At 37.8% G+C, this 22,892-nt stretch overlaps 1 protein-coding gene and 1 non-coding gene across 3 annotated transcripts in view; one reads left to right on the top strand and one right to left on the bottom strand.

The window, feature by feature from the left end:
- The window catches only part of PRCP (prolylcarboxypeptidase), an 81,349-nt gene that overhangs the window by 55,716 nt on the left and 2,741 nt on the right, over window positions 1–22,892 (top strand). For both annotated transcript variants that reach the window (XM_028832587.2, NM_001261249.1), the window contains 4 exon segments: window positions 1–158; window positions 840–1,009; window positions 10,668–10,832; window positions 11,524–11,711. In XM_028832587.2, the coding sequence (XP_028688420.2) occupies window positions 1–158; window positions 840–1,009; window positions 10,668–10,832; window positions 11,524–11,711 (681 nt within the window).
- LOC114672563 (small nucleolar RNA U13) lies at window positions 6,068–6,168 on the bottom strand. Its single transcript, XR_003722966.1, has one exon. It is a non-coding gene; the product is annotated as a small nucleolar RNA U13 (small nucleolar RNA).

The following is a 22,892-nucleotide window of genomic DNA, read 5'->3' as shown; positions in this document are numbered from 1 at the left end:
AGCTCTTGCAGCTTCTGCCCCTATCTGGCAGTTTGAGGATTTAGTACCTTGTGGTGTATTTATGAAGATTGTAACTACAGATTTTAGGAAAAGTGGTCCACATTGTTCAGAGAGCATCCGCAGGTCCTGGGATGCCATTAATCGACTCTCAAGTACTGGTAAGCTTTAATTAAGAGAATGGAATTGTGTGTTTATTTAGCCTTTCATTTGTTAAATTCAGTAGTTGTCACTTTTTAAGTAAACATTTTATTAAAGCATAATGTACATACAGAAAATTATACAAATCAAAATACATAGCTTGATGAATTTTCACAAAACAAGGACACAGTGTAATTAGCATTTAAATCAATAAAGGGCATTGCCAGCGTCTCAGAAATCTCCTTGTGCCTTTTCAGTCACAACCTCCATACCTATCCGCAAAAACATCCTCACTTCTAGAACCATAGGTTAATTTTTACTTGTTCTTAAATGTTTTAGTAATTGGAATTACATAGCATGTCTTTTTTTGTGTCTACTCTCTTTTGCTCAGCACTGTTTGATAGATACATCCATTTGTCTTACTTAGTTGTAGTTTATATATTCTTGTTCTATGGTGTTCCTATTTATTCATTTTAGTAGTATCTTAAAAAGGGAGAATAATTCTGCATACTAATTCTGGTAAACTCTATGAGGATAGGCAACTTGTCTGTCATGGGATTCTCCAGTTGCTCTAAAAATATCCTGGGAGAAGGGGTATAAAAGATTGAGTTTTCTAAAATACTATGTGAAGAATACATTATCTGTAAAGCCATCTGTTGACCAGTACTTTTTAGATTCCAACAATGTGATTCTATTCCCAGGCAGTGGTTTGCAGTGGCTTACTGGAGCCCTTCACTTATGCAGCCCATTAACTTCTCAGGACATCCAACATTTGAAAGACTGGATCTCTGAAACCTGGGTGAATCTGGCAATGGTGGACTATCCTTATGCATCTAACTTTTTACAGCCTTTGCCTGCTTGGCCTATTAAGGTAATAGGAAAATGTCCTCTCATAATTTTTAATAACATACTTCTCTTTTTTTTTTTTAATGTGCATACTCTGACTTTCTGCATCAGAGAAAGTCCCAGTGACAAAGGGGCTCTGGAGTTGGTCAAACTTGAGCTGGAATCCTGGGTTCTGCTGCTTTCTGATTATGTGGGCTTGGACATGTTACCTAGCTTTTTTGAGCCTCAATTTCCTCATTTGAAAAATGGAGATAAAATTCATTGATTATAGAGTTGTATGAATTAGAAATAATACCGAAAGTTGCTGTTAATGGAATAATTACTATGTGCCAAATCCTGGGCTGTATACTTTGCCTGTGCAATTTATTTAATCTCTGTGATATGTGTATAACTTCCATCTGTGTAATACCTGGTTGATGCTTAATAAATGGCAGTCATTATGATAGTACTATGATCTAGTCAGCTGCGAAAGCATTGTAAGTGCTGCCCACAGTGTGAAGAGTGACCCCCATGCATCACAGTAGAGTGGAAAGAACATCAAATTAGACTCTGAAAGTGAGGTTTTGGTCCAGAACTGCCGCTTCACTTACCAACTGTGTGATCCTGGGCAAGGTGCTTTTCTCTCCTTATCCTCTGTCTTCCTCTGTGGAATGGAATAACAGCACTTACATACCAAATAGGGTTGTGCTGAGAATCAAATAAAATGTTGGATGTGAAACACTTTGGAAATATAAGGACACATTACAGTATAAATTTTAAGGTTCTTTTCATGGCAAAATTCTTTATTGTGTATGTTCATTTTAAGCATTTCTTTGTAAAGAACATTCCTCTTAGTTTTAAAAACAAAGGCTGGCCAACTTGATGGTTAAATTTGGAGAATATAACTGACTCTTCAGCTAGAATGAGTGTTGGAAATGAAAATAGAATTGGTGATATAGATTCGGGTTTCAAATTCACTTTTAATTTAACCACCCCTTTGAATTATTACATGTATACCTTGCTTAAAATTTTGTAACTAAAACAAGTTCACTTGCTATTATTTTTCTTAATTTAAAAAGTAGAATGACCAGTGAGTGTCTTGCATATAGTAGGCTGGAGGTAAATATATATTGAATTAGATTGAATTTTGATAATACAAAGTTGTTGAAAAGAGCAGATCATGTTTTATGTTAGAAAACCTAAATCAAATCCAGCACTTTGGGAGGTGGAAGTGGGAGGATTGCTTGAGGCTAGAAGTTTGAGACCCACCTGGGCAACATAGTGAGACCTCATCTCTACTAAAAATCAAAAAAATTAGCAGGGCATAGTGGTGCCTGCCTGTAGTTCCAGCTACTTGGAAGGCTCAGGCAGGATGATTGCTTGGGGCTGCAGTGAGCTGTGATCATGCCACTGTACTCCAGCCTGGGTGACAGAGCTGGATCCTGCCTCAAAAAAAGAAAAGTGAAAAAAAGAAAACCTGGATCAAAATGACAAGGAAAAACGAAATCTAAACTAGTTCATCTTCATAAACATCTATGTGCTAATAATGCCTTATCTGTCCATATTATTTACTATCTACAAAGCACTTTCATGTATGCTGTCTCAATTCTTATAAAAGTACTGTATAGAAAAAGAGGTATAATCCAAGATTTTTGGAGAGGAAATTAAAGCTCAACTAAGAGGTGGTAGAAGTAGGATTTGAACTTGGGTCTTCACTGTTCCGAGCCTATGCTCATCTACTGCATTGCACTGGATTAGGAGGAAACTTGACTGAGGGTTGAGGGGGCCATTGCTCACAGTGAGACATCTATCAGATTTAACTCGATATCTAACTGTGTACAAGGTGAGAATTACATTTGCATCTTTATTCTCACTTGAAGAATGAATGAGTTGTCAGATGATAAAAACATATGGGGAATTCTCTCATTATTTAGAACAGAGGTTGACAAACGTTCTCCATTTAAAGGGCTATATTTTTAGGCTTTGCGAGCCGTATGGTTTCTGTCACAATTACTCAACTCTGCCTCTGTAGCATGAAAGTAGCCATAGATAATAAATAAGCAAATGAGGATGGCTGTCTCCAATAATAACTTATTTATAAAAATAGGCAGTGGGCTGGATTTGGCCTGGGAGTTGTACTTTCCCAACCACTTATCTAGAAAAAGGCTGGAGAAATACAGCTGTTTAATGTTAGTTGGTGTAGCACAATTTGGAATAGTGAGCAGTCTAACTGGTTTTCTCCCTACCTCTTTAATGTTCATTCTGGGATATTTTGCTGTTCAGTCTTACATGTGAATAAATACTTTATCCTTTGTTCTTCTAAATAATTACTCAAAACCAGCAGAGTATACCTCAAATATTTTGTCATCTATTTTTGATTTACTGCAATCCTTTTATCCTTTATGTATATGCAATATAAAAGTTTATTTTTAAGGTAAGATATCTTTAGGTCTTTCCCTCACAAGCACGCTTTACTTCTTTTATCCAGGATTAATTCTTATCATTCTCTTCAGTTATTTCTTACTGACATTATCCTTTCTTTTGACAGATCAAGGAATTCTTTATTGCTTGTATTTATGATTCTGTTTCCAGCCTGCACCCCCACCAGAAGTAATCTTATCTCTTGCCCCTTGCTTGAGAAATTCCATTGCCTCTGTTTCCAATTTCATCCTATAGTTAGTTACCCATCTGATTTTCAGAATTTTTCCACTACGTCTCCCTCCCAAACTTGTAGCTTCAGATCACTTTCTTTCACTGTTCATTCTATTTCTCCTTTTTTGACCCCCTCTGTGTTCTCCCAACCCACTAATCCCTGGAACACTACCCAGTTGGGGACCGCTCTTTCACTTGGATAGTTCCATTTAACCAGAACTCCTCCTCCCTCTGATACACTTCCTCCTTTTTAAAGGGCTGACAAACAGGCGTCCTTTTCTGAGTCTGTAACTCAGGCTTAGGATGGTGAGATAATATGTAACAGTTGGGTTATGAAAAAAAGCAGGTGATTTCCAATTCTGTCTGGGACCTTGTACAGTTCTGAAGGATCCATGGGCAGCGACTAAATGCCATTTTCCGTGTCAATTCAAGTATCGTTCCTTTTAATTTGTCTTTGGGCTTTGCACACTCAGACTCCATTTGCTTTTGTTTACTGTTAACAGAAGCTGCAACATTCATGCAGAAATAATCATGGACTTGGCTGGTAGAACACAAGGAAGAAGAGAAAAGAGAAACAGAAAACCCCTCTGTCATTTGACTGTTCTGTCAGCATGAAAACTACTAGGTCTCTTCTTAGCTTAAAGAGCAATTTTAAAGGATGCTGTCATTTGTTAATTTTGGAATCACATTTCAGCTGATAGCTTCTCAAATATTTCAGCGTAGCCTTCTGTGAATGTAGATAGATATAGTGAAATAATGACATAAGATGGAAAAATCTCTTCCGTTTGTCTTGGTGTTTGGTAATGTATGCGACCTCTCTGGGTGGTTTAAGCGGTTTAGGTGCATTCTATGAAAAGGGAGCTTTTAATGACAAAACTAATGTGATTATCTGAGTGAGTGTGAGAGGGGTATTGAAGCCTTAGAGAAAGAAAATCTGTTAGAAAAGCTGAATGTATCTGCTTAATCCTTTCTCTAATGTGGATGGACCATGCTCTGAGAGGAGATTGGTCTTTTTTTTTTTTTCCCCCCAACTTGTCTTCTTTCCTTCCTCTGTTAAAAAATTTTCTTTGACCCTCTTTTCCTTCTCTTATTTAAATGTGTACTGTCATAGGTAGGAACACTTAAAACTTTTAAACAAATCATTATCTTTACTTTGTCTGGTGTATGTGGGATTAAAGGGCAGAATGGAAATATTTGGTTGCAGATATGATTAGTTTGGTACTAAGGTTGCATGAATGTTCTATTTTCTCAACTATTTCTATACACTTTAAAACTGGAATGAGTAAAATGGACTTTCTAATGTTCTTTCTGTTTCCTGAATGTTCATCTTTATTCCAGGAAATGCCTCATATCACTCTACTATTTTACAGTTTTGGTTTTTTTTGTTGTTTTTTTTTTTTTACTATTACATACTTTTAAGGTTTTATGATTTCATATTGCCACAAAATTCATTCTAAGTTTTTGCCAAAACAAATAAACCTAGAAAAATATGAAGATGATCTAAGAATCAGAAAAATTGTTTTAAAAAGTTAAGCATGAGACAGCAGGTATATTTAAGCATTGTATGTGTTGTTATTTTTCTTTCAGCTTTTAGTTGAATATGTGTAATATAGTTACAGTGGTTGGAAGCTCCAGAGAGTCTGCATTTGTGTTTTTTTCTTTTCTTTCTTTCTTTCTTTTATTTTATTTTATTCTATTTTATTATTTTTTTTTTTGAGAAGGAGTCTCGCTCTGTCTCCCAGGCTGGAGTGCAATGGCACGATCTTGGCTCACTGCAACCTTTGCCTCCCAGGTTCAAGTGATTCTCCTGCCTTAGCCTCCCGAGTAGCTGGGATCACAGGCGCCCACCACTGTGCCCAATTTCTGTATTTTTAGTAGATACGGTGTTTCACTCTGTTGGCCAGGCTGGTTTCGAACTCCTGGTCTCAGGTCATCCACCCGCCTCGGCCTCCCAAAGTGCTGGGATTACAGGCATGAGCCACCACACTTGGCCTCTTTCTTTCTTTTATTTATTTATTTTTTTAAGAGAGAAGGTCTCATTCTGTCACCAAGGCTGGAGTGCAATGGCAAGATTATAGCTCACTGCAGCCTCGAACTCCTGGGCTCAAGGGATCCTCCCACTTAAGCCTCCTCAGTAACTGGGATTACTGTATTTGAATCCCAGTTCTGCCACTTCCTTGCTGTGTGGTTTTGGGCAAGTTTCTTAACCTCTCTGTGCTGTAGTTTCCTCATTTACAAAATGTGTATAATAACAATTGTAATGCTTATTAGGGTTGTTATAAGTATTTCATAGCATCTGGTGTAAAGTAAAAGCACTAAATTGATGCTAGTTATAAGTAATAACAATAGCAATTTTTATTATGTAATATTGGGAAACCAGATGATTATACCAGGACTTTGTGGTCAACATCTTGATTGAGACCTATATTCATAGTACTTTTTTTTCCCCCCACATCAGATAGGTAATGTGCCGACAGCATAACCAGGTTTGAGGGCGGTCCATTTCACACGTGAGCATGAAAACCCAAACATATGCTTTCTACATTCATAGTTTTAAAATTGTATTTCTGTAGCCAGACCTCTGAGCTTGTTTTTTCTTCTGTGAAATGGGAATGATCATTATATGGTGCTCTCTGGGTTACTGTGAGGAAAGAACCTGCCTTCAAAGAATATATGAGTTGTATGAGCAACCTCAGTCCCAGCTGTTCACGTTTCAGTGCATTTACAGTATGTGTAGGAATGACACGCCTTATGTAGAAATTGTTTAGAAGAAGCCGTTTGCTAGGGCTCACAAAATAAATAGAAAGTATAGTTCAGGGGTACCTGGGTGTTGAGTATTTTGGACAGAGATGGTTGGCCAAGACTCTTTCCTTGTTGTCTGATTATATCACAGCCTCTATGTAAACAATCAACAGGCCAAGTGCTTGCTTTTATCACATGGGTAATATCTGCAAATTATCAGTGTTAAGCTAAAGTATTATATGAGGTTGAGACAAAATTGTTGATATTTGACTGTTTTTGATTTATACATGTGAGAATTTCATATGGTTCAATTTAATATTTATGTATTTTGTGCATCCTACAGTTCTTTGATAAAAGTATGTGAATATCTCCTTTTAAAGTACTCGTCTTTTTTTTTTTTTAAGAGATGGAGTCTTGCTCTGTCACCCAAGCTAGAGTGCAGTGGTGTGATCATAGCACTGGAGCCTAGAACTACTGACTGAAGCAATTCTCCCACCTCAGCTTCCTGAGTAGCTGGGACTACAGGCATGTGCCATCATGCCTGGCTAATTTTTTGATGTTTTGTAAAGATGAGGTCTTGATATATTGCCCAGACTGGTCTTGCACTCCTGGCCTCAAGCGATCCTACTGCCTGGGCCTCCCAAAGTGGTGGGATTACAGGCATGAACCACTGTGCCTGGCCTTGAGTTACTATAGTCTTTAAATAAGCATGCGAATAGTGCCGAGGTCTTGCTAATATGACTTCAGTATTTTTTTGAAACTTCATTCACTGTGCTACCGAAATTGTTAAGGAAGTGCAAAGAGATATTAGAGATTCTGTTTTTTAATGCTAGAGGATGATGCTTGGACTCACAAAATCTTTGAGTTAGAAAGGAACTTTAGAGTTACCTAAAATAAAATTTCCATAGTAAATTCGCAAATATTTTGCAAAAAAAATTTTAAGTGACGTTTTTCAGGCTTTCTATCTAGCATACTAGTAGAATTAAAAATCAACACTTCCTTTCTATAAGACAGTTTGACATGATGTACCAAGGGCCTTAAAAATATTGATCTATTTTGAGCCAGTAATTTAAGAATTTATCTCAAGAAAACAATTAAGAATATATGTAAAGATTTAGCCCCAAGGATATTTATTGTAGCCTTATTTGTAATGAAGAAAGGTTGGGAATGACCCAGTTTTAGGGTTGCTTCAGCTGTTTTTCAGCTCCCCATCCCGATTGCTGTCTTCTAGATTTTCTAATGTTGATCGGTGCCCTTCATAACTTGTATACAAAGCTGGATCCAGTACTCCAAGGGTGATCTGACCTCACAGAACACAGTGCCTGGGGAGTGCCCTTAATCTGGACTTGGAATCCCATCATACAGAGGCCAAGTCTCTGACTATGGTGTTCTCTCTGTGTAACTGGGGCTGCTGAAACCCAAGTATTGTCAGCCAGTGCCGGTCTCCAGCCATGCTTGTGTCTTTTAAGAAGTGACAGTAACTGCTATTTGTGGAGATGGCTATTCATAGGGACTCCTTTTCTTTGCCTGACAGAGGCCCAGTGTTCTAAGCTCTAAGAGGGGCTCTGATGCCAGCATGTGAGTCACACTCACTTGCTACTGTTCTTTTCCAGAGTTTTGGGCCACTTGTTGCTCCACATCACTACCTCCTCTCCCCCTGCCCAGCTTGCATTGTCGCCCTGCCCTATCTACCATGCTGTGCTTGTACATAAGGTGCTTCTCTGCATTCCGTGTATCTACTTTGTACTTTTGTGCTGCATTTTGAAAGAGCTGAATCGGCTGTTGGTGTCCAGGTTCAGGAAAGAATGCTGATCAACTTTTGGCAGTAGATGGTTTAATATAACTTATGATTGTTTCTTGATTTCCATATTGTCTTGAGTTATATCTTATTGGCATATTTCCTAGGAATGTTTTCTAAGAAAAGTGCCATGCAAATGTTAGGTATTTTTTGACTTACCATGAAAAATCAAGAGTTGTCAAAATAATAAAACACTGTTTTGACTTTTAATTTTTCGTCAGTTTGCATTTCCTTATTGCTTTAGTCTTCATAGGTTTGTGAAGCTCTCAGTTTAGCTCAATTCTGTCTCTTCATGTACATCCTAAACCCTGGTATTCCTTATTCTTATGACCTCACAGTTACTTTGTAAAGGTATATGCAATTATTTGAACATCTTAATTTCTGACTTTTCTCACATTCAACAGTTCTAAAAACTTTTGGCAATGATGCACACTCCGTCTTCCTTTGAAAAGTCATATTACATTTGAGCATGTTAAAGATTCTGAGAAATCCTCTGAAATTATATAATAATAACAACCAGCCAGAAAAACTGTTCACATTTGCTAATATACAGTTTCTCAAAGCTATTTGACTAGGAAACATTTTTCCACAAAGTACCAATTAACATTCCATGGAAATATTGTTGTGCAGAATATACCTGGGGAGAGGCATTGAATTTTCCTGAAAATTCGTTTTCTTGTTTACAATTTTCCTTTTTTTTTTTTTTTTCACTGGCAGCTGGTGCCAGGCAGAACTGTGATGAAGGGTTGGGTTTGGTTGCATCCTTTCTCAATATCCTCCTTTCCTGACTGGGAGCATGCCCCCAGCCCAGGCCTTGTTACGCCTGCTGCCCAGAATCTCTCTCCCTGAGGTGGGGTAACTGGGCTCCTTTCCGGGCTTCTTCTCTGGACTAGTCTCTTTTTTGTCAGGACTAGTCTATTATATATATAATCTTTTCCATATGAAATGGGAAAGGACCAGGTTACTGAATTCATGTCAGAGTCAATAGAGATTCAAGCTTACCGGGTTTTCCTTGCCACTGGGGCTATTTGTGGTTTTTCAGGTGGACACTTCCTAAGCTGTGTGACATAATGGATAAGATGAATATTTCATAACCAGAGACAGCTGGGGACAAATCTAGGCCCTATTATTTACTAACTGAGTGACCTTGAAGATGACTTAACCTAAGAATCAGGGTTTTTTTTCATGTAAAATAATGGACAATCATCTACCTGATAGGATTACATGGTGTATTGGTTGGAAACCCAGGGCTTAATAATTACTAGCTGTTGTTGTTGTTAATATTATTCAGCTATGATTCCATTGCCTGTTATTTTTCTCCAACATTTTATTATGAAAAATTTTAAACATATGGAAAGTTAAAATAATTGGATAGTGAACACTCATAAACCTAACATCTAAATTCAATAAATAATATTTTATTATATTTGATTTGTCACATATATATTCACCTATCCATCACTTCATGTATCTTTTATCTTATTTTAAAATGAATTTTAAAGTAAATTGCAGACATCTTCCTCTTAAATACTTCAGCTTTATTATCATTAATGAGAGTTCAATATTTGTGTATGGTTCTTTCGGTGGTGGAGGGGTAAAATCTAGATACCGTGAAATGCACAAATTATATCATTTTTCATGTAACCCTATTAAGGTATAGAATATTTCTGTGCCCGAGAAAGTTTGCACTGGCTCTGTTTAGTCAGTCCTCACCTTTACTCCTAACCCTGAATATTGTCTGATTTTTATAGCTAGGATTCCAGGCATGTTTTGTAGGATAGTGATAGGAATATTTGGGAGCTGGGGAGTTGCAGCATATGCTTTTTATCACACCATGGATGCTGGACCTTGGTATAGTTTTTCCATATGAGATTTTATAAATTTTGCATTTTTATAAAAATATAGTAACTCATTCAGCAAACATTTACGTACCAGATACCTTGCTAAGTATTGAGGGAGACATTCTGGAATCAAGTGAGTGAAGTAGAGCATTACAGAGGCTCTAATAAAAATAGGTACAGGGTATAATGGAGGCACCAAGAAGGGAGAGGTTGAGTTCTTCCCAACTCGGAAACATAGGCAAGGATAGCCTTGAAAAGAGGAGGTGATATTTGAGCTGAGTGTTGTAAAAGATGAGTTGGTGTTTGAAGGCATTAGTGGAGTGGGAGAGCAGTTGGAAAACAGTGTTTTAGGGTGAGCAAGGGCAAAGGGGAAGAAGGAGCCTGTGTGGTGGGGAATGGTTTTCCTAGGCTGGAGCAAAGGCAGCAAAGAGGAAGCTAAGATGGTAGATGCAAATGACTTTGGTTTATTTTTATAGCCTAGGGAGTAATTGAAGATATTTAGTCATTTATGGAGGGGATTAAACTCAAGAGAGAAATTGTTAAACAATGCAGTTAGTAGCTTAAGAATATTTTATGATCAGATAAAAATCATATTTCTTCTTTGTGTTATTAAACTGTAATTTTATATTCATATTCTGACTCTTTCCCCATTTATCTTTCTAAAATGACAGGTAGTGTGCCAGTATTTGAAAAATCCCAATGTATCTGATTCACTACTGCTGCAGAATATTTTCCAAGCTCTGAATGTATATTACAATTATTCGGGCCAGGTGAAATGCCTGAATATTTCAGAGACAGCAACTAGCAGTCTGGGAACACTGGGTTGGAGCTATCAGGTAAATATGTATAATTTCCCCAAGTGGAACTTACTTTTCACTGATACAGCTGTGCTGTAAAGAAAAAATCAGGGTACACAAGATTTTGTCACCTAACCTGGATCCAGTTTTGGCTTCTGTTACTTTATGCTGTGATACTATGGACAAGTTTTCTTGTTCATTCATTTGTTCATTTAATAATCACCAAATATATATTGAGTTCTTACCATGCATCAGGCACTCCTCTAGGTTTCAAAGATACAAAGATAAATAGTACATGATCAAATATAGTGTAGTGAAAAAGTAAGTAATTAGTATTTCAATAGATCTTGATAAGTCCTACAAAGGGAGCATTTTATAGACATATAAGAGAAAGGGAGTCTAATTTGTCCTTCATCTGCACAATAAGACAGTAATAATAATAATACTTTCCTTCCAGAGTTGTTTTGAGGGTTAAATATGATAATAAATGTGAAATCAAGCAGTTTGCAGTGAAGGGATATAATCCTGACTTCTGTGGCTTCTTGACCAAGTCTTTTTAAGAATAATGAGAGATTATAGGGCACACAAGTAAAGAACGGGGCTTTGAAGCGGCCTTGCCTGAGTTCAAACCCTGCCTTTACTACTTACCAGCATTATGACTTTGTATTATTTATTTAACCTCTTTTTGCCTCATTTTTCTAATTGGATTCTCTCTTGGTTTGCTTTTTAGGCCTGCACAGAAGTAGTCATGCCGTTTTGTACTAATGGTGTCGATGACATGTTTGAACCTCACTCATGGAACTTAAAGGAACTTTGTGATGAGTGTTTTGAACAGTGGGGTGTGAGACCAAGGCCCTCCTGGATCACTACTATGTATGGAGGCAAAAACATCAGTTCACACTCAAACATTGTTTTCAGGTGAGTTTTTACTGTCCAAAGATAAACTTCAGTTGGTGGAACATTTATAGAATATCTGAAAAAATAGAACCAGGAAGATCCTGGACAATAGAACAATATAGAATACAACAGTGGTACCCGTCATGTTTTCCTATGCCTTGAAAGATAGGATGCTGAGAAGAGATAGAATTTTTTGCTCTATTACCAATGTGCTTTATTAAAGTCTTAAAAATCAACAGCAACAAAATTTTTAAAATATTAAAAAAAACCTCTCCAGCACAAAATAAAGCATCATCCGCTGTTCTCAATTTGCCTTATTATTGTTATGCTGTTGTTGATGATAATAAAAAATTTCAGTATTCAACACTTTTGAAGTGCCCACTGCATTCTGTTCCAAGTACTAAATGAGGCACTTTAAATAAATTACCTGGTTAAATCCTCACAACAACCCTGTGAAGTAGTTCTTCTAGGCCCTTTTTCACTGTGAAGGAAACTGAAAGTTGCTGTGTTCAATCACTTGCCAAAGCTCATCCAGCTTTGTTTTAGTTACTAAGTGATAAAGCCAGCTTTCTATTATGGCCTGACTACAAATCCCATGTTTGTTTTTCTACATTACACTGCTCCTTAAGAAGTCACATATTTGCCACTGGTTCACATTGGAGTTAATTGAGCAGACTCTATGTGTATCTGACTGGGCCTTCAAAATTTCCATGTTTTGAGTTGAACATTAGGTTGTCAGCTATTAAAATAGCAACGAGTTATTCAAGAATTTCCCCAAGTCTATATAGAAATAGGAGATACCACTACATACCTGTTAACCAGAGCTATTTTTAAAATTGTAAATGTCATTCTTTTACAAGTTCTTTTATTTGTTTTAATTTTTACTCTTTGAAAAAAAAATCTGTTAAAACTTTATCTTGCATTTTACAGAAGTCTATGAATGATTTTTAAAAGGTACCTCCTTACCCCATATCACATTTCTCTGACAGTTGTTAAAGTAGGCAATGAGTATATCACTAGCTTGAGCATCGGCATCTTGCAAGGATTTCAGACCAACCAACCACTCACCAAAGAACTTGGCAGCTTTTTAATCTTGTTTTTAATACAATGGTAGGTCCACTCTGATGGCATACTTATCCAGCCAAATCTCTACAACACACTGCAAAATCAGTGATTAGCAAATTGGTTAGCTTTGGCATGCAGCTGTGCTTATTTGCCCGTGACAGCCTGGTGTTGATACTGGCAACAGAACTTTCGCACTATAAGAAACAGAGTCGGGTACCCTTCTGCAGGATTGTGTCTGGTGATCAGCATGTGTGACATCACCTTGACAATTCCTTGATGTATCAAGGGCTAGTTTCCTCCAGCCCTTTTATGAGGCACTACTCTGTTCATAAGGGGGCAGCCCCATAACTTAAATGACATATTCCTTGATGTATCACCTCAAGACATTTTCTGTTTCTGTTGGAATCTCCCTTTGATTACAAGTTGGTTATTACCATCTATAGAACCACTTGTACCCAATTCAGCCAACAAAAATGCAAGGAGGCTGGGTGCAGTGACTCACTCCTGTAATCCCAGCACTTTGGGAGGCCAAGGCAAATGGCTTGCTTGAGCCCAGGAGTTCGAGACCAGTCTGGGCAACATGGTGAAACCCCATCTCTAGAAAATATACAAAAATTAGTTGGCATGGTGGCATGTGCCTGCAGTCTCAGCTACTCGGGAGCCTGAGGTGGGAGGATGGCTTGAGCCCAGGAGGTGGAGGTTATAGTGAGCTGAGATTGCACCACTACACTCTAGCCTGGGCAATAGAGCCAGATATTGTCTCAAAAAACAAAAACAATAACAAAAAAAAAAAAAAAACAAGAAACATGAAAACAAAACAAAACAAAATAAATGAAAAAATGCAAGGAAATGTTTGGGCTGATTATGTAATAGTTTATAGATATCCATAAAGTTGACAAAAGGAGTTTTCTTCGTTCCTACTTGGATGACCTGTGGAGGTTTCATGGTGAATTTCCTTTTCTTTCAAGCAACCGTATCTGGATTCTTTCCCCTTATGATGTTGAACACATGATCCAGCAGCTCCTCATATGTGCAGTCTCTTTCTGAGCCTACCTCACAGGGCCTATCTGATTACTGAATGAGACAACATCGTCTTTTTGCTATCTTCATCTTCTAGAGCTATATCTTTTTTATTTTTGAGACAGAGTCTTGCTCTGTCACTCAGGCTGGAGTGCAGTGGCATGATCTTGGCTCACTGCAACCTCCACCTCCCAGGTTCACACCATTCTCCTGCCTCAGCCTCCCAAGTAGCTGGGACTACAGGCTCCCGCCAGCATTCCCAGCTGATTTTTTGTATGTTTAGTAGAGACAGGGTTTCAACCATGTTAGCCAGGATGGTCTCGATCTCCTGACCTCGTGAGCCACGTAACTCGGCCTCCCAAAGTGCTGGGATTACAGGCATGAGCCACCACTCCTGGCTAGAGCTGTGTCTTTAGTATTCCATCCTCATCTGGGAACTTGACATTCTTCTTTCTATTGCCAAGCATAATGTCAAGGTCCTCCTCTGGTTCATCTGGTTCTTGAACATCACTTTCAATCTTAAGATCCTTTACAACTTCTTCAGTTTTATCAATATCAAATATCTTTTTTTTTTCTCCTTTTTCTTCTGAATAAAGAAGTTCAGGTCATCTAGAACATCAGAAACGTCTTTTTTCCTACTGTCATCTTCATTGGCTTCTACATCTTTGTCCTCAGTTGGCTCCGGTTCCTCTTCTTGGGCTAGTTTTTCTCTGTTTGTGTATCCCCTTCCTCATCTAACATAAAGGGGTTTTTCTTTTTCTTCTTGCTCATAGTAGGATCAAAAACTGTCTCATCCCCAGACATGGCTGTGGCTCAAGTGGGCTCAGCACATGGGAACTCGGACAGCTCAGCCCCAGGCCCCTGGGAGCATTGCTGCTCCTGCCAGTACCTCTCCGACCACTGTACTCTACAAATTCTTTTAAATAAGAGTCAAATTTGGCCTTTGGTATGTAGTCAAAAGTTTTTAGGGATGAGGAGAGCTGTTTGCCTGTACGTTGACTCTGAGTTTAGGCTGGTAGCACTGCCCACTTTGCAAAAAAAGGTCTCTGACTCATTAGACTCATTCTATTTTCTCTTTTAATTTTTAATTTTAATTTTTATTTTAAGTTCCGGGGTATATGTGCAAGATGTGCAGGTTTGTTACATAGGTAAACATGTGCCATGGTGGTTTGCTGCACCTATCAACCCATCACCTAGATATTAAATCCAGCATGCATTAGCTATTTTTCTTTTTCTTTTGAGATGGAGTTTTGCTCTTTTTGTGCAGGCTGGAGTGCAATGGCACAATTTTGGCTCACTGCAACCTCTGCCTCCTGGGTTCAAGCTATTCTTGCCTCAGCTTCCCAAGTAGCTGGGACTACAGCTCACCTGGCTAATTTTTGTATTTTTAGTAGAGATGGAGTTTCACCACGTTGGCCAGGCTGGTCCCAAACTCCTGACCTCAGGTGATCCACCTGCCTCAGCCTCCCAAAGTGCTGAGATTACAGGCGTGAGCCACTGCACCCGGCCTTAGCTATTTTTCTTAATGCTCTCTTTCCCCCAACTCCATCCACTGACAGGCCCCAGTGTGTATTTTTTCCCTCCCTGTATCTGTGTATTCTCTCAGCTTCCACTTAAAAATGAGAACATGCAGTGTTTGGTTTTCCATTCCTGCATTAGTTTGCTGAAGATAATGGCTTCCAGCTCCATCCATGTCCCTGGAAAGGACATGATCTCATTCCTTGTTATGGCTACATAGTATTCCACCCAGCAGTATACCTTTCCCCAAATATAAGGCAAGACACTTTAATGGAAAACTTGAAACTACTTTTTGTTTAATTTTCTTCTGTTGTGTTCCTTGTTCTCAACAGGATTCTTCAAAACTATACTCTTAAGCTCAGTCTTACAAAGTGACAGTTAAGCAAATAAGTCTGCTTAGGATGTTTAAGGAAACTGTGCCAAATTTAGGTTATTTGAAATCAGGAAAACTTGAAAGAACTGAGAGGGTTGAAAAAGACCTAAACATAAGCCTTTGAGTTTGTCTTAGTCCACTAGTGCTGCTATAGCAAAAAACCTGAGAGAGGGTAATATATAAACAGCACAAATGTATTGCTCACAGTCATGGAGGCTGGGAAGCCCAAGATGAGGATGCTGGCAGGTTTGGTGTCTGGTGAGGGCCCAGTCTCTGCTTTCAAGATGGCACCTTAAGGCAGCATCCTCACATGGCGGGAGGTGGAAGGCCAAAAGGGACGTAAGCTAGTTTCCTTCAGCCCTTTTGTAAGTATTTTAGTTATCCATTGCTTTTTTATGTTATCTTTCTCAGACTGTCAAAATGATAATAATAATAATAATCGTCATCATCACCATCATTATCATCATTGGAGAAGGGGGCATATTTTGTGAGAAAAGTCAGTGGGTAGGAATTAGAGCTCCATGTAAGAAACTGTTAGCTCAGTGTAAGAAAGGACTTTCAGGAAGGGCTGTTCAAAGGTAGAGTGAGCTGTCTTGAGTAAAATTTCGTAAGCTTTTTTGATTCTCAGTTTTATCCTTTGTGAAGTGAGAATAATAATACCACTCACCCCATAAAGTTGTTGTGGTGCATCAAAAGAGCTCATCAAAGTACTTGGCCCAGATCTGGCAAATATCTACACTCAAAATATATTTGTTGAATGAATAAATGAAAGTACACTCTTCACCTTGCCCTTTATGTTCTAGCCACAGGGAACTGTATACTTATCTCTGAATGTCCTTTCTCATCCTTTTTCCTTTTTCCTTAAGTCTCATACCTTCTCCAAGAAATATTCCGTAAGGGAGGATAGGTTTCTACCTCCCCCTTACTTCTAGTAGCACCTATAAGTACCGCTTATCACTCCATGTAGTTATTTGTTTGTGTTTCTATCTGCCCCATGAGATTGTGAATTTATCACTGGCAGGAACTTCATCTTAACCATCTCTGTATCTTTAGTGTTTGCTACAGTGACTGGCACATAATGAATGCCCAGTAAATATGCCTGTTGTTGATAAGGATGATGAATGAAATACACAGCTCAGGAAGGCTTCAGAAGCATGTGAAAGTTTAAAGGCAAGACTGTGTAAAGATGCTGGTTTATCTTTTTGCAGTGGCAAGTCTACTTTTACAAAGAAATCTTTTTCTATAGTTTGCTAGGTATGAGAAATACAATGCAAACATTTTTAAGTTATTAAAAAATTCAAAATTCTCCTACTTTTCTGAAGAAAGAGCACTCCCAAAGTAAAGGAACAGCCACAGGTGTGTCTGTTCTGTGTACTTCATGGCCACTAGCTATAAAATGTTTCTGGTTGCTGAGTAAGAAGGTGTCCAAGCATAGGCATGGGCAAAGACTTCATGACTAAAACACCAAAAGCAATGGCAACAAAAGCCAACATTGACAAATGGGGTCTAATTAAACTAAAGACTTCTGCACAGCAAAATAAATTATCATCAGAGTGAACAGGCAACCTACAGAATAGGAGAAAATTTTTGCAATCTGTCCATCTGACAAAGGGCTAATATCTAGACTCTACAAGGAACTTAAACAAATTTACAAGAAAACAACAACCCCATCAGGAAGTGGACAAAGACAGTTCTCAAAAGAAGACCTTTATGTGGCCAACAAACATGAAAAAAGCTCATCATCACTGATGATTAGAGAAATGCAACTCAAAACCACAGTGAGATACCATCTCATGCCAGTTGGAATGGCAATTATTAAAAAGTCAGGAAACAACCGATACTGGAGAGGGTATGGAGAAATAGGAACGATTTTACACTGTTGGTGGGTGTATAAATTAGTTCAACCATTGTAGAAGACAGTGTGGCAATTCCTCAAGGATCTAGAGCCAGAAATACCATTTAACCCAGCAATCCCATTCCTGGGTATATACTCAGAGGATTATAAATCGTTCTACTATAAAGACACATGCACACGTATGTTTATTGCAGCACTATTTACAATAGCAAAGACATGGAACCAACTCAAATGCCCATCAATGATCGACTGGATAAGGAAAATGTGGCACATATACACCATGGAATACTATGCGCCATAAAAAAGGATGAGTTCATGTCCTTTGCAGGGCCATGGATGAAGCTGGAAACCATCATTCTCAGCAAACTAACACAGGAACAGAAAATCAAACACTGCATGTTCTCACTCATAAGTGTGAGTTGAACAATGAGAACACGTGGACTCAGGGAGGGAAACATCACACACTGGGATCTGTCAGTGGGGCAGGGATTGGGGAGGGATAGCATTAGGAGAAAATACCTAATGTAGATGATGGGTTGATGTGTGCAGCAAACCACCGTGGCACGTGTATACCTATGTAACAGACTTGCACATTCTGCACATGTATCCCAGAACTTAAAGTATAGTTAAAAAAAAAAAGAAAGAAAAAAAAAGAAAGTGTCCAAAGAGCCCTGTGGAAAGTATCTTAATCTTCATTTCCAGGTTTCTCTCCTTAGTCTGCCTCACACGAATCCAGGTGTGATTGCTTTTCTGGTTGGGAAGTTTAATCTTTAATTGTTGGATTGGAGATTTTTCAGTTAAGGCTTTGAAGTCAGGTAGACCTTGATGCCATTTTTCTTCTTCCCTGAATTAGCTGCATGACCTTGGGCAAATTGCCATTTCATATTACTTAGGAATAAGAATGAGTACCTAACAGGGTTATTTCAAGGAACAAATTATCGTGGAAATAAGCAACAGAGATTTTGTCTGTTTTGTTCACTGTGGAGTCCCATGCCCGGTCGGTGCCTGATATGTAGTAGGCACTCAGTAAACATTTGTTTACCTGTTAATAGTCTCATTACAGCAATTCTTTTTTTATTCCACAATTGTTTTTTGGGGGGAGGTTTATTTTCTTTCCCAACTTGTAGACATAATTTTACCAACAGTCATTCTCAGTTATTTTAGTATAAATCCAAAAGGGAGTCCCTAAGGAGCTGGTTAGTTTAACATCATTTCTCAGGCAAATTAATTGTTGCCAGTGACTAAGTGAAGCTCCCTGTTGGGGAAATTTTACCCAGGCATCTAGATCCTCTCATGAATGCCAGTTTTTTTTTTTTTTTTTTTTTTTTTTTTTTTTGTAGATTTCCCAATGACTGGTTTAGCTTTCACACATCTAGGACCAAGAAATTCAAGTCCATGTGCATCTTAGGTCTCTCAGCAACTCCAAACACTGTTGCTAAGCCACTAGGCTATTTCAGATGACCTTTTAAATCAAATGCAGTTTGCTTATTATGTGGCTGTTGGGATAGCTTTTTTGTTTTGCAAATAATGGAGAGTTTCCTATCTGGGTTGGGCTTGTCAATTTGGAATAATGACAAAGGCGATTTATTAATTTAAGAGAACCCAACTCCTTATGTAGTTTTCTTTAAAAGTTTACCTGGTAGTTGAAAACTGAGGCTTGTATTTAACATGAGTTTTTCTTTTTGTTTTTAATAAAACCAAAAAAGTACACTTCTGGAGTGTAGGTTTTTTTTTTTTTTTCCAAGGATGATGTTAAGTTGCAATTGAACAGAGGACAATTTTTATTTTATTTTATTTTTTTGAAACAGTTTTGAAACAGAGTCTTGCTCTGTTATCCAGGCTGGATTGCAGTGGCATGATCTCGGCTCACTGCAGCCTCTACCTCCCGGGTTCAAGCCATTCTCCTGCCTCAGCCTCCTAAGTAGTTGGGACTGCATGCATGCGCCACCACGCCTGGCTAATTTTTGTATTTTTAGTAGAGGCAGGGTTTCACCATGTTGGGCAGGCTGATCTCAAACTCCTGACCTCAAGTGATCCATCCATCCATCTTGGCCTCCCGAAGTGCTGGGATTACAGGTGTGAGCCACCATGCCTGGCCAGGACAGGCAATTTTAAATTGTATTTCAAACACACATATACTTAATGTACCTAATTTTTTTTCTCATATAATTTGTACATTTACATTTTCATGATTTATTTACTTCTTGGTAGTGGTAATACTTATTATGCTTACAGAATATGGTAATAACTATAATGACATCACACATTCATGTAGTAGTTTATTTATTTTCACATATATTATTTGACTTGGGCCTCACAATAGTTCTGTCTGAGAAGGGTATTATCTTTCTTAAAAAACATTTTTTTTTCTATAATCCACATGAGAATTGAGGTTCACAGGGGTCAGTAACTTACCCAAAGTCATGCAGCTAGTAAAAATGTACAACTTAGATCTACTGAATGAATTCATTGTTCTTTCCACTATTAACACACAGCTGAAGGTCAGTCTCTTTATATTTGTATTAATCATTTATATGAACTTTTCTTTCCCACGTAAAAAGTACCAAAGTGATTTACAGCGTGTTTATGAACTTGCATATGTGTATTTATAGATGTCTATGATGGGCATCCAGTATGTGGCCACAGCCAACTAGACACTTTTTAAGTTCATTCAGTAAATTTTTTGGGCCTCCTATTGTGAGCCAGGTCTGCTTCTAGGAACTTGGAGATGTAGAAATAAACAATATGGACAAAAATCTCTGCTCTCATGGAGTTCTAGTTTGAGAGATAGGAAATGAAACAAGATAGAACTTATAAATATGTTAGAAGGATATAAGTGACAAGGAGAAAAAAGTAAACCAGGAAGGGGACTGTAAAATGTCATAGGGAGGGAAAACAGTTGAAATACTTTATTAGAGTGACCAGGGAAGACTTCATCAAGGAGTGACTTTAAAAAAATGATATAGAGGAAGTAAAGGAGCTAGCCATGAAGTTGGTGGAGTAAGAGGATTAACTGAAGGCAAAGGCCTTGAAAGAGAAGTGTCCCCAGCCTATTCTTCAGGTGGAGTAAGGTCAGTGTGGCTGGAGTGGGGTTAATAAGTGAGAGAGTAATAGGAGGTGAAATCAGGGAGGGAGCAGAGGGCCCGAATTATGTGGAAACTTGTTGGTTCTAGTAAGGACTTAGGTTTTTACTGTGAATGAGATGGGAAAACTTGGAGCTTTTTGAGAAAAGGAATGACATTATCTGGTTTAGGTTTTAACAGGATCAAGTTGGCAGCTCTATTGATATTAAATTGCAGGGAGACAAGGGTAGAGGCAGGAAGGTCAGTTAAAAGGCTATTGTAGTAACTCAGGCTAGAGATAATGGTGACTTAGATTAGGGTTGTGCAGTGGAGGTAATGCAAAATGGTCAGATTATGGATATATTTGAAGATATAGATGACAGGATTTGTTGACAGATTGTGTGTTAAACAATGAGAAAATTAAAGAGTGAAACCAAAAAGATTAAAGAGTGACATCAAACTTTTTGACCTGAACAATGAAAAGGATAGACTTCCCATTGACAGAGATTGGGGAAGATGGCAGGAGGAGCTGGTTGGCATTTGGGAAGCATCAGGAACTGCCAAGTGTCTAATTTGACTTCCATGTAAAAATGTGAAGTTCACATTTGAACTTTGGTTCTGAAGTTTAGGGGAACAATCCCGGCTAGATACATTATTTGGTAGTCATCTATATATAGGTTGTACTTATAGTTGAGAAGTTTTTTGATGATTATGCAAATTATGGGAATAATTTCATGTCTTTGATAATGTGAGCTTGAAGACTTTTTATTTCAGGCTTTGTTGTAAACAATACCAGCAAAATGGAGTTTGTATTAAACAAATATCAGGACACACATAAAAATGTCCTATAAGTGATTTCAAGTGGTATGTAGTAAAGATATGCCAAGAGGTACCATTCGAGGGGAAAGTGATCTAATACATGCCATGGGCAGAATACTCAGATCCAGGTAGTTTAGTGACAGTTTTTCCCCTGGGGAATCTGTTTCCATGAGATTAGGTAGATGAAAGGCAGACCTGGGACTAGAAGCAAAGTATGTCTGATCCCAAAGCTCATGCTCTTCTTACTTTGCAGCACACAAGAGAGCGTAAGCTGTCGACTTTCAACAGTAGTCACGGTTCCACTGAATTGCAACGTAGTATAAAATTAAGCATTGGACTAGGGTTTTTAGAGCTGTGTTTGAATCTCAGATTTGCTAAGTCAAATGATTTTGGCAAGCCTTTTAAATTCTCTGGGCATTAGTTTTCTCTTTTATAAAAGAATTGTAATTAAACCTACTTCATAGGGTTGTTACAGTGAACACATGTGAAAGGCTTTGTAAACACGAATGCAATCTATGCATAATATGTTATACTAGGGAAAAATTTGATTTAAATAGTATCAAGAATAAAATGCTTTGGAATAAATTTAACAAAAGAAGTGCAAGATGTATACATTGGAAACAAATTAAAAATTGCTTCCTTTAAATGGAAAGACCTCTCATGTTTATGTATTAGAAGAATTAATACTATTAAGGTGACTATTACTCCTCAAGTTGATCCACAGATTCAATGTGATCTCTATTGAATTTCCAGCTGGCCTTTTTTTTTTTTTTAAAAAAAATTAGAAATTAACAAGCTGATCCTGAAATTCATATAGGAATATATGGGACCCAGAATAGCCAAAACAATCTTGAAAAGGAAGAATGAACTTGAAGAACTCACACTTCCTGATTTCCAACTTACTACAAAGCTACAGTCAATACAGTGTGATACTGGCATAAGGATAGACATATAGACAAGTGGAAGAGAATCAAGTGTCCAGAAGTCAAACCTTACATGTATGGCTTATTGATTTTCAACAAAAGTAGCAAGACAATTCATTGAGAAAAGAAGTTTTTTCAACAAATGATGATGGGAAAACTGGAGATTCGCATGCAGAAGAATGAGGTTGGCTCCCTATTTCATACCATAACAAGAAAAATCAACTCAGAATAGATCAAAGGCTTAAATGTAAGGGCTAAAATGATAAATCTTATAAAGGAAAACATAAGAATAAATCTTCATGACTGTGGGTTAGACAGCAGTTTCTTGGTTACCATACCAAAAACACAAACAATGAGAAAAAATAGATAAATCAACTTCATGAAAATGAAAAACTTGTGCTGCAAATGATACTATCAAGAAAGTTAGAAGATAGTCTACAGAATGGGAGAAAATATTTGCAAGTCATATATTTAATAAGGGACTTGTATCCAGAATAGGTAAGGCTTTATAAACAATACCAGCAAAACGGAGTTTGCATTAAACAAATATCAGAACACACATAAAAA

Source organism: Macaca mulatta, chromosome 14 (genome assembly GCF_049350105.2).
Source record: "Macaca mulatta isolate MMU2019108-1 chromosome 14, T2T-MMU8v2.0, whole genome shotgun sequence".
Lineage (NCBI taxonomy): Eukaryota > Metazoa > Chordata > Mammalia > Primates > Cercopithecidae > Macaca > Macaca mulatta.
The sequence above is the reverse complement of the archived record's forward strand: the minus strand, read 5'-3'. Positions and strand labels throughout refer to the sequence as shown.